The sequence below is a fragment of the Cornus florida genome, unplaced genomic scaffold, assembly GCF_030987335.1.
Source record: "Cornus florida cultivar Cherokee Brave unplaced genomic scaffold, ASM3098733v1 CherokeeBrave_3.0.0_Hap2_Chr08, whole genome shotgun sequence".
Classification (NCBI taxonomy): Eukaryota; Viridiplantae; Streptophyta; class Magnoliopsida; order Cornales; family Cornaceae; genus Cornus; species Cornus florida.
In genome coordinates this window covers 38,851,516-38,865,370 of record NW_026775578.1, presented here as the reverse complement: position 1 = coordinate 38,865,370, position 13,855 = coordinate 38,851,516, and the positions used below count along the sequence as shown (strand labels likewise).

At 38.3% G+C, this 13,855-nt stretch overlaps 1 protein-coding gene across 1 annotated transcript in view; it reads left to right on the top strand.

Moving 5' to 3' along the window:
* The window catches only part of LOC132271376 (nuclear pore complex protein NUP214), a 56,206-nt gene that overhangs the window by 22,754 nt on the left and 19,597 nt on the right, over positions 1-13,855 (top strand). Inside the window, exons 8-11 of the mRNA XM_059772727.1 lie at positions 5,146-5,308; positions 5,442-6,507; positions 6,700-6,852; positions 13,058-13,115. Of these exons, the coding sequence (XP_059628710.1) occupies positions 5,146-5,308; positions 5,442-6,507; positions 6,700-6,852; positions 13,058-13,115 (1,440 nt within the window). The remainder of the gene's footprint in view (positions 1-5,145; positions 5,309-5,441; positions 6,508-6,699; positions 6,853-13,057; positions 13,116-13,855) is intronic.

Genomic DNA, 13,855 nt, shown 5'->3' with positions numbered 1-13,855 from the left:
AGTTGCTTTCACACTCATTTCCTAGGCTTTATAGCATTGCAACTAATAAGCATGTTTTCGTGATTGATTGTTATCATCTTGATAACAATGGAGTTACGTGGGATGTGCGGTTTAGGCGGTCTTTTCAGGATTGGGAAATGGAGGAAGTTTCTGCTTTTTTGGATATTTTGTATAGGCAGAAGGATATTGACAGAGGGTGTGATGATATTTTGTGGGTTCCTTTGGCTCATGGTCGGTATGATGTCCGCTCTATGTTTATTCATTTATCCAATTTCGTTGGTTCCGAGTTTCCTTGGAAGTCCGTGTGGTGCTCTAAAGCCCCTCTTCGAATCGCGTTCTTCGCTTGGACAGCTACATTGGGGAAGATTTTGACTTTGGACAATTTGAGAAAGAGAGGCAACATCATTGTTAATTGGTGTTGTTTATGCAAAGATGATAGTGAATCCGTGAATCATATTCTTTTGCATTGTCCTGTGGCGTTTGGTTGTTGGAGTTTTATTTTCAGCATTTTCGGCATTTTTTGGGTAATGCCTAAGCACTCCTCTCAGTTGATTAACGCTTGGAAAAGCTGTCCTGTTAAGAAACAAGCTCGTGCTTATTGGAAGATTGTTTCTCATTGTGTCTGGTGGTGTTTGTGGCGTGAGAGAAATAACAGATCCTTTGAAGGAAAAGAATCGTCCTTAGCTAATTTAAAAATTCATATTCTTCGTTCTTTATTCTTTTATGTTAGAGGAAGTACATGCTCCTCGATTGATGATTTCTTTGATCTCTTGGATTCTATTGGTCCTTAGATCTTTTCTCTTGTATTAGGGATGCGTTCCCCTTTTGAACGTTTTTCTAATATATTTTTACTTATCAAAAAAAAAAAAAAAAGAAAGACATTTTGTATGATTTAAAGCTGAGGTAATATTCGAATCGGATTAGTCGGATGGAGTAGATAATTTCCTTGTTAAAACTTAAAACCCCTCCCAAACCATGCATGCTTTGTCAGTGCACAGTACTTTCCCTATGTATGCATGTAAATCTTAGATCCTTTCCAGACAAAAAATTGAATACTCAGTTGATTTTTTTTTTTTTTTTTTCTTTTTCCCGGAAGGTTATACTCAGTTGATTTCACTCTTACTAGATGCCACAGGAACATTTCAAATAAGAAATAAATGGGTTTTTTTTCATCTCTTCATCATTCATATTATTTAGGAATAAATTACATTTTCACAATCTCGTAGCAAATCATTCATGATTGGCCCACTCTTTGATAAATATAATATCCAACTACTAAATCTGCCTTCTGTATAAGCCCTCTGAATTAGAAGCAGCTTCTTGGGAAGGTCAAAGAAAGAATTTGTTCTTCCTCGAGGAATTTTTCCAATAGCTCCAAGTCTAATCCTTTCAAGAAAGCACTCTTTTTTGTTTGCGGTTCTTGCACAAAATAGTCCAAGTATATACTTTATCCAATGCCAATGGTGCGGATGCATCCCAGGGTGCCCCGAGATAAGTGCCGGGGTGGCTTTAGAGAGATTGGAGGTGATATCAGTGCTGCCCCCTGTGATATGGTCCATGACAAAAGCAAAGTTATTTCTTGATTTTGCATGATATCACTCATTGATCTCAAGGGGGTAGACCTACATGGAATTTCTCTACATCTCTCGAGACTTGTCATTTGCAACAAGCAGGAGGTGACATGTTGTAATCATAGGAAAAGCCAGGTAGCGTGGCTTAAGGGGATTTATGGCCAATGGAGCCTAATGCATACAGACACTCACTCAGCAGGACCTACAGTAAAATTAATGGTTTGGGCATGCTGGAAGCAATCACAGAGACACTGGTATTTTGACTGTATTACTTGAATACATTTAGTATCTTCTAGTATAATTAAGGGCTTTTGGGAAAATCCTATGAAGTTATCATTCATAATAGGGCTGGCAACCCATCAACCCGCCTAGACTGCCCATTAACTAAGGCGAACCATTTTATATTTCGGCTCAAAAATGGGTCAGACTCAAATGACCCTTACATTTAGCGGGTTGAAAACGGGTTGAATATGGGTACCCATATTACCCATATTCAATTGACCAATATCACCCAACCAAAAAAAAAATTCCCTAATTCTTCTTCTATCCCAGGCTCCCAGCTCTCTAAGTGGCGGCTCTCGCTCTATATCCAGAAAAGATCTATCCGTCGCTTTCTTTCTCTAGGCACTCTTTCTCACCCTACATCACACACGCGCACTCTCTCTCGGTGATGATCGGCCTTCAAAGATGGGCCTCAGAAGATGTTTGTATTTACATATTTGCATATGTATCTGTATATGTATATGTATATAGCTCCTTTGAACCAGATCATTGAGGATGAGTCCAGTTTGATACCCCTGGGAGGAAGGATCTGCCAAGTAGAATCAACAGTAAATGAATTTCCTGTAGGGAACCCAAATGACTGGACGATCAACACAGTATATGTGTGTGTGTGTGTGTGTGTGTGTGTGTGCATTGGATTATGACAAATCCATACAATTTGCTGTGTTTACTTCACTGCTCCGTTTACACCGTTCGCATCACTTTGGGTATTATCAGATCTCTCAATGTGCTTTGTTTGGTTGCTAAGAAAATCATAGAAAACCTGCATTATTAGAACTTTATATTTTGATTTTTTAAATCATTATTTGGGGCAATATTTTAGCTGATTTGCACTCTGAGTCTATGATAATTGTTTTTATGTCTTTTTTAAGTTATAAATGACAAATCAATGAGAATGTAATTTTTCCAGTTGTATAAATTCGGGTTGAATTTTTGGGTTTGATATTATTTGACTCTAATCCGACCTGAAAATTTGCGCCTTACGATCTTTGATTTACAATTCTTTCAACCCGAGTTTGTTTACCAGAAAAAATTGGCCCATATTTGTTTACTTTTTCTTTTCACAGAGCAAAATAAATAAATAAATAAATAAATGTTGACCCAATCATTTATGAAATTGGATCGGGTTGTGATAAATGATCGATTCCATATTCTGTTTAATAATGCAGTTCGTAAAAATTGATATCTTAAAGTCCACGAAAATAAAATAAAATCTGCTCTTTTAAAAAGTTTTAGAAGTATGGCTTGGGGGGAGGTGATCTGACCATCTGCAAAACTGGTCGGTCATGGTAAATGGATCAGGTTTATAAACGGGTCGGTCCATTATTTGGATCAACATAACTTTTTTAATATCTCGAAGAAGTACATAAGGAGGGGAGAGAGAGAGAGAGAGAATGTGATTTATGGAAAACAGGTTGGGTCTTATAAGTGGAATGGGTCGCAATAGATGGATCAGTTTGTGAAAACCATAAATGGGTTGGGCTACTATTAGAATGGGTTATGACGGGTTGACCCAACCCGTATTTGACCCGTCATAATGGGTTGAATATGGGCAACAACCTACATACGACCCGGCCCAAATCCACCCAACCCGCCCATTTGCCACCCCTAATTCATAATGTCAAAAATATGACTAACTGAGAGTTTTGATACTTAGAAGTTTGTCTACATACCCTTACTTCCATTATTTTAAGCAAATATATCTTCATGTAGAAAAGTACCCCAGAGATTGATAAAGACAATGACCAAATTAATTGATTATTCATTAAAGGGCGAAAATCTCATGTTAATACTCAATTATGACTTCCGACCACATGGTTTCAACTTATTATTATGTTCGTATATGGGGAAAGCATAATAATTAAGCTTCCATACATATCTTTGTAATTTTAAGTTCATGGGATGATCCAAATGGAATTCTCATTCAAAGGAATTTTTTCACATATATTGACACTTGTGTGTGTCGCCACAGTGCTGCATTATTAATTATCTCAAGTTGGAGGATTTTATAAGGGATTAATAACCTTTTTGGGTCTCTTTTGGTTTGGTGTTGTATTATTACTTGTTCTTGTTTCTACCTTTAGGAGAAACCCTCCTTGGCTCCTGACAATTTGGTCTAATTTTGTAAGGAAATGCCGGTGATTTACTTTTGGGAAGCTCATCTGATAGGGATTGGTACCTTGAAGTGTATGGTTTGTGAAGAAGAAAAAAGAGGGGCATACCCATGCCCACCAATGGAACAGAGGACCCCCACCATATGTGGCATGTGAGCAGAGAATTTTATATGAGTTTAAAAGAACCCAAGTGATTCTAACTCCTTTTGAATACAGTAAATCATTTTTTTCATAACCAGTGGTCTCTTGTAATTTGCAGATTAGGTGTAATTAGTAATTTTATGTTTTCTCTTCAATATCCAAGCTAGTAAGGTTTTGTTATTTGTTATATCAAATTGTTTACTTGTTTGGAATTAAGTGAGTCTTAATTAGTTCAGGCAATCCTTCATTCCAAATGATTTAATAAGAAATCCTTTGTTTGCATGCTTCTCTGTAAGCAAGATTCTAAGGTTTATATTCAACGCCCGCCCGGGGGGAGGGGGGAGTTTGGGGGCTGGTGAGGGAGGATTCTAAGGTTATCTTCTTCTAGAAGTTCTGTGCACTTTTAATAGCCTTGATGGGCCCTTCTAAAATACCCAAATCTTATAGTACAAACAGTAACTCTTAATTTTCTCTTGCTTTTCAGAAATTCCTGTAATCTGCATAATTCTTTCATATCAAAATCAGCCTTAAATCTCAGCCAATTCAAGGCTATATCCTCCCTTGACCCTTAATCTTACCTACTCATTCACAAGCCCCTAAAGACTTTGGCGTTGCTCACTGTACTTAATCACAGGGGAACAAAATCCTCTCCAGCGCAACACTATATCTGTTGCAGCCGGAGAGTCTTTTTGGAACACATGTTAGGAAAAAATTGGGATACATGTTAGGGAAGCGTTGGGATGTACGTTAGGAAAGTGTTGGGTTGCACGTTAGGAGAAAGTTGGGATGTACGTTAGGAAAATGTTGGGACATAAGGCCAAAATCCCAACATTTTGGTAATATGTATCCCAAACAAAACTCACCGGCTGCAACAGATACACTGTTGCACCGGAGAGGATTTTGATCCAATCACAGGACCACCATGCTTATCCACCTTAAGGCTCCATCTTAAATTATCAACCTTTGATTTATCTGAACATTATATGATTATGGGTTCATTTAAGCTTGCCTTACAACTTCCACTTTTTATGTTCTAGAAAATGGCGATGACAATTTGATCTTGGGGCTCTGTGCTGACAAGGTTTCCAGCAATGAGAAATTTAAACTCAAGCTTGGAGAAGAAGAGAAAGTACTCTCACCATATTGCGTTCTTCTGTGTCTTACTCTCGAGGGAAAACTTGTCCTTTTCCACGTTACCAGGTACTCTCACCATTAAAATTCATATTGTTGTGCTGATTTTTTATTTGCACATGTAGGCTTAGCTTTTACAGGTAGTTTGAGCATCTTGTCCGTGGTAAGTTATATGTTAAACATTGAACCAATTTCTTTGTAGTGTCTCGGGTATTCCATCTCCAGCTGAGGTTCTGTCCACACTTTCCGATGAGGAAGATGAGGAAGAGGATACTCCTGCAGTGGTACCTTCCGAACATGGTCTTTCCAAAATTTCTTTTGGATCAGCAGAACAAAGCATAGAACGGAAAGTTATGGGTTTTCATTCCCAGAAAATAAACAAGGAGGAGCTTATTACCAAAAAAGATGATGAAATTTATATAAAAAATGACCTAAAGCTTCCTGAAGGGAACAAATCTTCAACGAGGATTACTGATCAAATATCTCCCGCGGAAACTATTACCAGAAACCAGGAAGTGAGAACTGGTGTAAATTTGCGGTCATTTGAAACTGATGGGCAGCCAAAAGTTCCTGTCATAAAGCTGAACCAAGATAAAGATGGTCAAGAATTGATTCTTACTGGTCAGCAAGGCACAATGCTAGGACAGACAACTTTGAGGACATCTGATGGAGAGGGTCCTAGACTTGTGACTAAAGATTTCAGCAAGACAGAAACTCCAAAACTTTCTGGCGTGGTATCAAAGACTGATTCATTTTTAGGAGGATTTTCAACTGTTAAATCAAGCCAACCTATTCCTGTAGATTCAAAGAATAGTATTGAGGCTGGTAAAGAATTACCAGGAAATGTTGGAACTACTAGCGTGCAGAGCGCTTTATCTCAATCCTGGTCAGGAGGACAACCGAATTTTTCAAAGAATTCTGATGGAGGATTTTCCTTTTTACCTTCCACCGTCGTGCAGAGCAACCAAACTGATAATTCTGGCACAAGACTAAGTACTGCATCTTTTTCTGGAGTTTCAAAAGACAATGCTCGCCAATCAACTTCAGCAATTTTTTCTGGCACCCATAGTGTACAAAAGGCTTCAACAGGGGTAGGGAATATCGAACCATTGCCTGCCACTCGCATCTCTCAGTTGTCATCTCAAGAAAATTCTGCATTGGGGAAAGCATCCGGCTATAAATTTCGTCCCAACAAGGAAAACTACAGAATCTCCTCCCCAACAGAAATACTGAATTCTGAGCCACACCTATCTAAACAATCTGGCAATGTAATAAATTCTTCTTCTTTTTCTTTCTTTTTTCCCTTCTTTTGTGGCAGAATTTATTGTTCCTGTTTTGCCATGTGGTCAACAGTTTTATTTTTGTTTGTATTTTTACCATAATCTGCACTTGTATATCCATTGTATCATTTACTAAGGATAATATGTTTTCTATTTCACTTGGTATGTATTATCTTTCAGGTTGAAGAGATGGCCAAAGAACTGGAAACCCTATTAAGATGTATAGAAGAACCAGGTGGTTTCAAGGACGCCTGCACTGTTTTGCAAGAAAGCTCAGTTGTAGCATTAGAGGAAGGCATACGGGCTGCTTCTGATAGATGCATGATATGGAGGGTTTGTTTTTTAATCACAATTTATGTTCTATTTCATACAATATTTCTCAAACTAGTTCACTCTAGCTTTTATAATTGTTTTACAAGATATTATAAATATATTTTTTCTGTCAACTGCTGTTCCTTGTTATACTCCTATTACTAGATTATGGTGTCATCGTGCCACTTGTGTTTTCTTTTTTCTCGTAATGTATACTAAATGAAAACTTGGAAAATAAGATATAAAACATAGAAGGAAAAGTTTAACGGTTTCCTACCGCATATGAAAATGGAGCGTGAGCGAGATTAGCAAAAAAATGGAATATAAGAAGGCAACAAACTAACAAAAATATCAGCCTACATTCTGATGATGTATAAGCAGGAATGAGATCCTGAGAAAAAAAAAACCTTAAAAGTCGAATCTCTCCTTTTATCTAGGAAGTTACACTTCTGGAATGGTATTTCTAGGAAATCATGAGTATGAATATGTGACGGAGGATGCCAAGTGGTGCTGATTATGTACACTACATTACCAATCTCTAAGTAGTGTAGCTAACTAAATTAGGTGCCAAGTTATCCTCCACAATTTGTTCCTCCAATCTCCAGCATTTAAGATTTTCAGTAACCAAGCTTGATATGCTGTTTTTGGGGGGATTAAAATGATATCCTCATCAAGTTTGTAATTTTCACCTATCCTCATCAAGTTTGTAATATCCACCAATTCCCAGTTAATCTAGATATCTCTGGGAAAATTCATCAAAGTTAGCTTTAGTGTGCTATCTAGAGCAGGTTGATAGTTGATGATTCCTTTGGTAAAAAAAGAATACCATAGGTACTTCGGGTGGAATCTTAATCATGTGGGACAGTAGATGGTTATCTAGAACGAACGTGTGGATGGGGAGATTTTCTATGTCTTGTCTGTTTAATACGGAAGAGGACAATTTCAGATGGGTCTTTACAGGAGTCTATGGATTGGTTATTGATGATGAGCGATCCATCTTTTGGGAGGAGCTTAGTCATGTCCAAGGATTGTGGTCTCTCCCTTGGTGTTTGGGAGGAGATTTCAACTCTGTCAGGTCCCCATCAGAGAGGTCTACAGGGGGAAGAAGGTCATTGGAAATGGATCAATTTATGATATTGGTGTAGCCTATACTTGGTAGAATGGCAGGGATCCAATCACTCTTTCAAGACTGGATAGATTTCTAATTTTTGGGGTGTGGGAAGAGAAATTCCCGGATGTCATTCAGGCGGTGTTAGCAAGGGTCATCTCTGATCATATTCCTTTGGTCTTGGATTGTGGGGGCTTGTGTTCTCGAAGAACCCCGTTTAGATTTGAGAATATGTGGCTACGTGCAGAGGATTTCCAAGAGCAAGTCAGATCTTGGTGGGAGGGAGTTATTGTTTCAGGTTCGCCCAGTTTCATAATAACAAAGGAGTTAAGAGCTCTCAAATTCGCTCTTAAGCAGTGGAACAAGGATGTTTTCGGGAATCTGGAATGGAGGAAGAATAGAGTCCTTGCTGATATTTCCGAGGTTGACTGTCTTGAGAAGGCGGGTGGGGATGTGGAGTCTCTACGTTCTAGGACAGTCTCCTGTCAGCCGGTTCTTGCTAAGATTGCTTGTATGGAGGAGATCTCGTGGAGACAAAAATCTCGAGCCCTTTGGCTAAAAGAAGGGGATAGTAATACAAAATTCTTCCACAGATTAGCTAACGCTCATAGGAGGTAATCATATTGGAAGAATTTGGGTGGAAGGTGTCGAGAGAGGAGGAGGTGCGTAACGGGATTGCTTCTTTTTTCAGAAGCTTTACACCGAGCCTTTAGTTTGGAGACCTAAACTTGATGGTCTTCATTTTGAGGCTATATCTGAGTTGGATAGAGATAGGATTGAGAATCCTTTTACTGAAGAAGAAGTTCTAAAGGCTTTATCAAGTTGTAATGGGGACAAAGCTCTGTGTCTGGTGGTGTTTGTGGCGTGAGAGAAATAACAGATCCTTTGAAGGAAAAGAATCGTCCTTAGCTAATTTAAAAATTCATATTCTTCGTTCTTTATTCTTTTATGTTAGAGGAAGTACATGCTCCTCGATTGATGATTTCTTTGATCTCTTGGATTCTATTGGTCCTTAAATCTTTTCTCTTGTATTAGGGATGCGTTCCCCTTTTGAACATTTTTCTAATATATTTTTACTTATAAAAATAAAAAATAAAAATAAAAAAATGGGGACAAAGCTCTGGGGCCTGATGGTTTTACTATGCGTTTTTTGTTGGAAAGTTGGGCGATAGTAAAATATGAGGTAATGGGTACTTTTCAGGAATTTCATTCTTCTAGCGTCTTTGAGAAGTCTCTTAATGCTTCATTTATTGCCATTATACCCAAGAAGGGAGGCGCTTCTGACATAAAGGATTTTTGTCCAATTAACTTGGTGGGTTGTGTTTACAAACTTATTGCTGAGGTGCTTGCTCCAAGGATGAGGGAAGTAATGGATGGGATTATTTCGGACTCCCAGAATGCCTTTGTTGGAGGACGACAAATTCTTGATTCAGTTCTTATTACTAGTGAATGTGTGGATTCCAGATTGCGAAGCGGTATTCTTGGAGTTTTATGCAAACTTGATTTTGAGAAAGCATACGATCATGTGAATTGGAATTTCCTACTCTATTTGTTACAAAGAATGGGGTTTGGAAACAAATGGAGGAAGTGGATCGGGACTTGTCTTTCATTTGTCAAGTTTTCAATTCTTGTGAATGGCTCTCCCGCTGGTTTCTTTAGTTGCACCCGGGGGCATAAGACAAGGTGATCCTTTGTCATCTTTCCTCTTTCTTGTTGTTATGGAGGGTTTAAGCAGACTTATGTGCAAGGCAGAGGACCTTGACTTTATTAAGGGATTCAGAGTGGGTAGAGATTTAGTCTATCAGATGGAGATTTCTCAATTACTTTTCGCAGAGGATACCTTGGTTTTTTGTGATGTTGATGTGTCTCAACTTCGTTATTTAAGGTGCATCCTAACTTGTTTTCAGGCGGTTTTCAGGCTAAAGGTCAATGTGGCTAAGAGTGTGCTTGTCCCAGTAGGGAATGTTCAGGATATCTCCTCCTTAGCTGCAGTTCTTGGATGCAGGTGGGCTCTTTCCTTATTCCTTATTTGGGGTCATAGTTGTTAAAGGCTCAAGGTGCACAAAAGCACAAATGCCTCCTGGAGCTTGAGGCGCAAGGCGAGGTGCGCGCCCGACTGGAGTAAGGCGCACGGTGAAAAAAAAAAGAAAAAGAAAAAAAAACCCGAATAAAACGTTTTTGCAAGCTGCAAGCACCATGTTTGGATGCATTAAATAGAAATTATGAATTTATCTTGCAAAAACCACAAGGATGTGCTATATTTTCAAATCAAATCAATCTAATTTTCTATAAGCAATAAGCACCATGAATGATTGATTCTATAACATAAATAGATTGATCATCAAAGTTCAAACACATACAAGGCACTAATCTAGACAAGCAAAAAAATAAAAATAAAAAAAAAAACAGATTATTTTTATTAGTAATATGCTAAGCAGCCAAACCCCACAAAAAAAGGGCTTTACAAAAATTATATTAACATGAATTTACATCCTAAATCACTTAATTATAACAATTTTGATAATCTAATGAGTAATATGCTAAGCAGCCACAGCACAGTTGAACTACTAACATAATTTTCTTTCCTCGGCCAAAAGGAGTCCCCACTTTTTATTCAAAAGTGAGGATATATATATATATATATATATATATATAGAGAGAGAGAGAGAGAGAGAGAGAGAGAGAGGGTGGAAGGAAGTTGAAACACATTCAGACCAACATAAATAAAAACAGAGGACCAGCCTAAAAAAATAAATAAAAAAATAAAAGAAGAGCCGAGAGAAGAAGAAGAAAAGAAGAAGAAGAATAAAATAAAAAAATAAAAAATATAGAGAAAAAAAAATAAAATAAGAGCAAGAGCCGAGAGAAGAAGAAGAACTGAAGAAAAGAAGAAGAAGAATAGAGAAAAAAAAAAAAAAATCTGAGAGTGAGACTGAGAGATCCGAGAAGAGAAGAAGTAAGAAGGAGAGAAGAAGAAGAGAGGGAAGGAGAACTTACCGGCACCGGCAGTAAGACTTGTATAGGTTTTGACAGTTTTGTAATAAACAAATAAAAACTAACAATAAACAAATAATAAACCATACACAACCAAAATAATAACAAAATAATTTTTTTAAATAAACTATTTTTTCAAGCAGGCGCGCCTTTAGAGCGCCTGTAGCCTTGCGCCTTTGTCTAAAAGGCGCTCGCCTAGTACAATACAGTCGCCTTAAGGCAATCAAGGCGCCAAGGTGGCGCCTGGAGGCGCCTTGCGCCTCAAGCGCGCACCTCCGGCTCCTTTAACAACAATGTTTGGGGTTGCCCGTAAGGGTCTCTTCAAGGATAGTGGGGAGTTGGGATTCAGTGATTGACAGGTGTGCGAAGAGATTAGCAGGATGGAAAAAGCAATATTTGTCTAGGGGGGGGGGGGGGGGGGGTAAAGTTACTCTTATTAAGAGTATGTTATTGAGCCTTCCCACTTATTTTCTTTCTATGTTCCAAATCCCTTGTTCCGTTGCGGATAGGATTGAAAAAATTCAAAGGGATTTCCTATGGGGAGGAAGGGGAGATGAGGTCAAGTATCACCTTGTCAGATGGGAGCAAGTTTGCAAGCCTGTGAAATTGGGTGGACTTGGCATAAGACGAATAGTTCCTTTCAATCAAGCCCTCCTGGGTAAATGGTTATGGAGATATGGGAGGGAAAGACACCGCCCTTGGCGCAGGTTAGTTTCCTGTTGGTTTGGGGAAGAAGATAGAGGCTGGTCTACACGTCCGGTTACTCTTGTGAGAGGAGTAGGGATGTGGAAGTCTATTCGGAAGGGTTGGGACGCCTTTTCTGCTCATATCAGATTCAAAGTTCGTGATGGACGTCGCGTCCGGTTTTGGGAAGATCTTTGGTGTGGTGATCAGCCACTATCTCGTTCATTTCCTAGATTATTTAGTATTGCAGTTGATAAACATGCCTTTGTAGCTGATTGTTATCGTCTTGATAGCAGTGGGATTACGTGGGATGTGCACTTTCGGCGCTCTTTTCAGGATTGGAAGATGGATGAGGTATGTGTTTTTTTGGATCTTCTGTATCGGCAGGAGGGTGTTGGCAGAGAAAATGATGATTTGATTTGGGTTCCTTCTTCCCACGGTCGTTTCGAAGTAAGATCCCTGTTCTCATGTCTGTCTCATTTTGTTAATCATGATTTCCCGTGGAAAATTATTTGTCGATCCATGGCTCCAACTAGGGTGGCTTTCTTTGTTTGGACTACTGTTTGGGGAAAGATTTTGACAATTGATAATTTAAGGAAAATGGGCAATTGTATTGTTAATCGGTGTTGTCTTTGCAAGAAAGATGTGGAGTCTGTTGATGACCTCCTTATGCATTGCCCTGTGGCGAACCATTGTTGGAATGTTATTTTTGGGTTGTTTGGCACGTGTTGGGTAATGCCATGATCTACTAAGGAATTGATTCATGTATGGAGAGGATGTCGTGTGAGAAGGGATGTATGCGATTTTTGGAGAGTTGTCCCACATTGTGTTTGGTGGTGCATTTGGAAGGAGAGAAATAGTAGAATGTTTGAAGATAAAGAGTCGTCTACGGCAATGGTGAAACATCACATTCTTCGTTCTCTTTTCAATTATGTGAAGAGGAGTTCTTGCTCTTCTTCTGATGATTTAATTATTTTTTTGGATTCTTTGGGGCCGTAGTCCCGGTTCCATTCTTGTATAAGGGACGCGTTCCCCTTTTGAACGCCTTTTTTATGTTATTATTACTTATCAAAAAAAATGAATACCATACTCTCCAGTCTTAATAATGTGTCATGTTATCAATATAATGAATCAAAACTCCCTGGTAGCTAAAACTCAGACATATGCTTCAACATGAAAATTCCATTTGGCATTGACTTCTGTCTTTAGAGATTCTATTGTTCATTTCTTCTTACTCTGTGCTTTACTGTTCCTTGCATCTGCAAATATTATTGGAGGTGCTTCTGATTTGTTTTCCTGCTGTTTATTTTTCTTAAATTTTTCAAAATGTCAACCTATTCAAATATTCTGTAGATGCTTATTGTTGCCAATTGTTACATATAAGATTGTTTAGTAACTTTTGTATTTATTTTTCTTTTTTCGTTATCCCTCTTTTTGTAGAGCATAATGGGTAAGCAGCTTGAGGAGATCCAACAACTTCTAGATAAAACTGTGCAAGGTATATTTCAACTTCAAATTATTAAATAGAATGAAGATGCAGTGGATTTATTTACCACTGTCCTGATAACATGAAGGTTATCCAACTTGGGGAGGTTTTTATGCGTAATTTTAGTGGTACACTTGATTAATCATGCACACTTGGGAAAAAACCGTCTTACTGGGAAATTCTGTAGCTAATCAAAGATAATGAGAACTTTGTATCTGAAATATGGATGAGTTGTTTTCCTAAACACCACAAGTTATGCAGTTCCCTTCCTTTGTAAGGGCTTTGGGAGCTTTGCATTTCTATTTGCTTTGTTAGAAATCATTGACTGATTAAATCCAAAAAGCTTGATTTGGGTTGTAACACTGGTTGAGTTGTTGTCATGGAATTTCAATAGCTTGTTGCCCTTGATGTTAAATCTTGGTAGTCTTAGAGGACTCCTAAGATGTCTTTTTAGCAAGACATCACAGAGATTGTCCATCTAATCTAATCATGAAATTGGCTTTGGTGAAGGAACAAAGGAGTTGCTTCTTAACCTTCTTTGAGGTAGTCATGGTAGATTGCCTCCAACAACAAAAATATACTTGCCACCACATCCAACAATAAAGCTAACACCGTTGAATTCCATATGATTTTTGTGGACAAAGTCAAGTTTGTAGATTGCCTCCAACAACAAAAATATCCTTGCCACCACATCCAACGATAAAGCTAACACCGTTGAATTCCATATGATTTTTGTGGACAAAGTCAAGTTT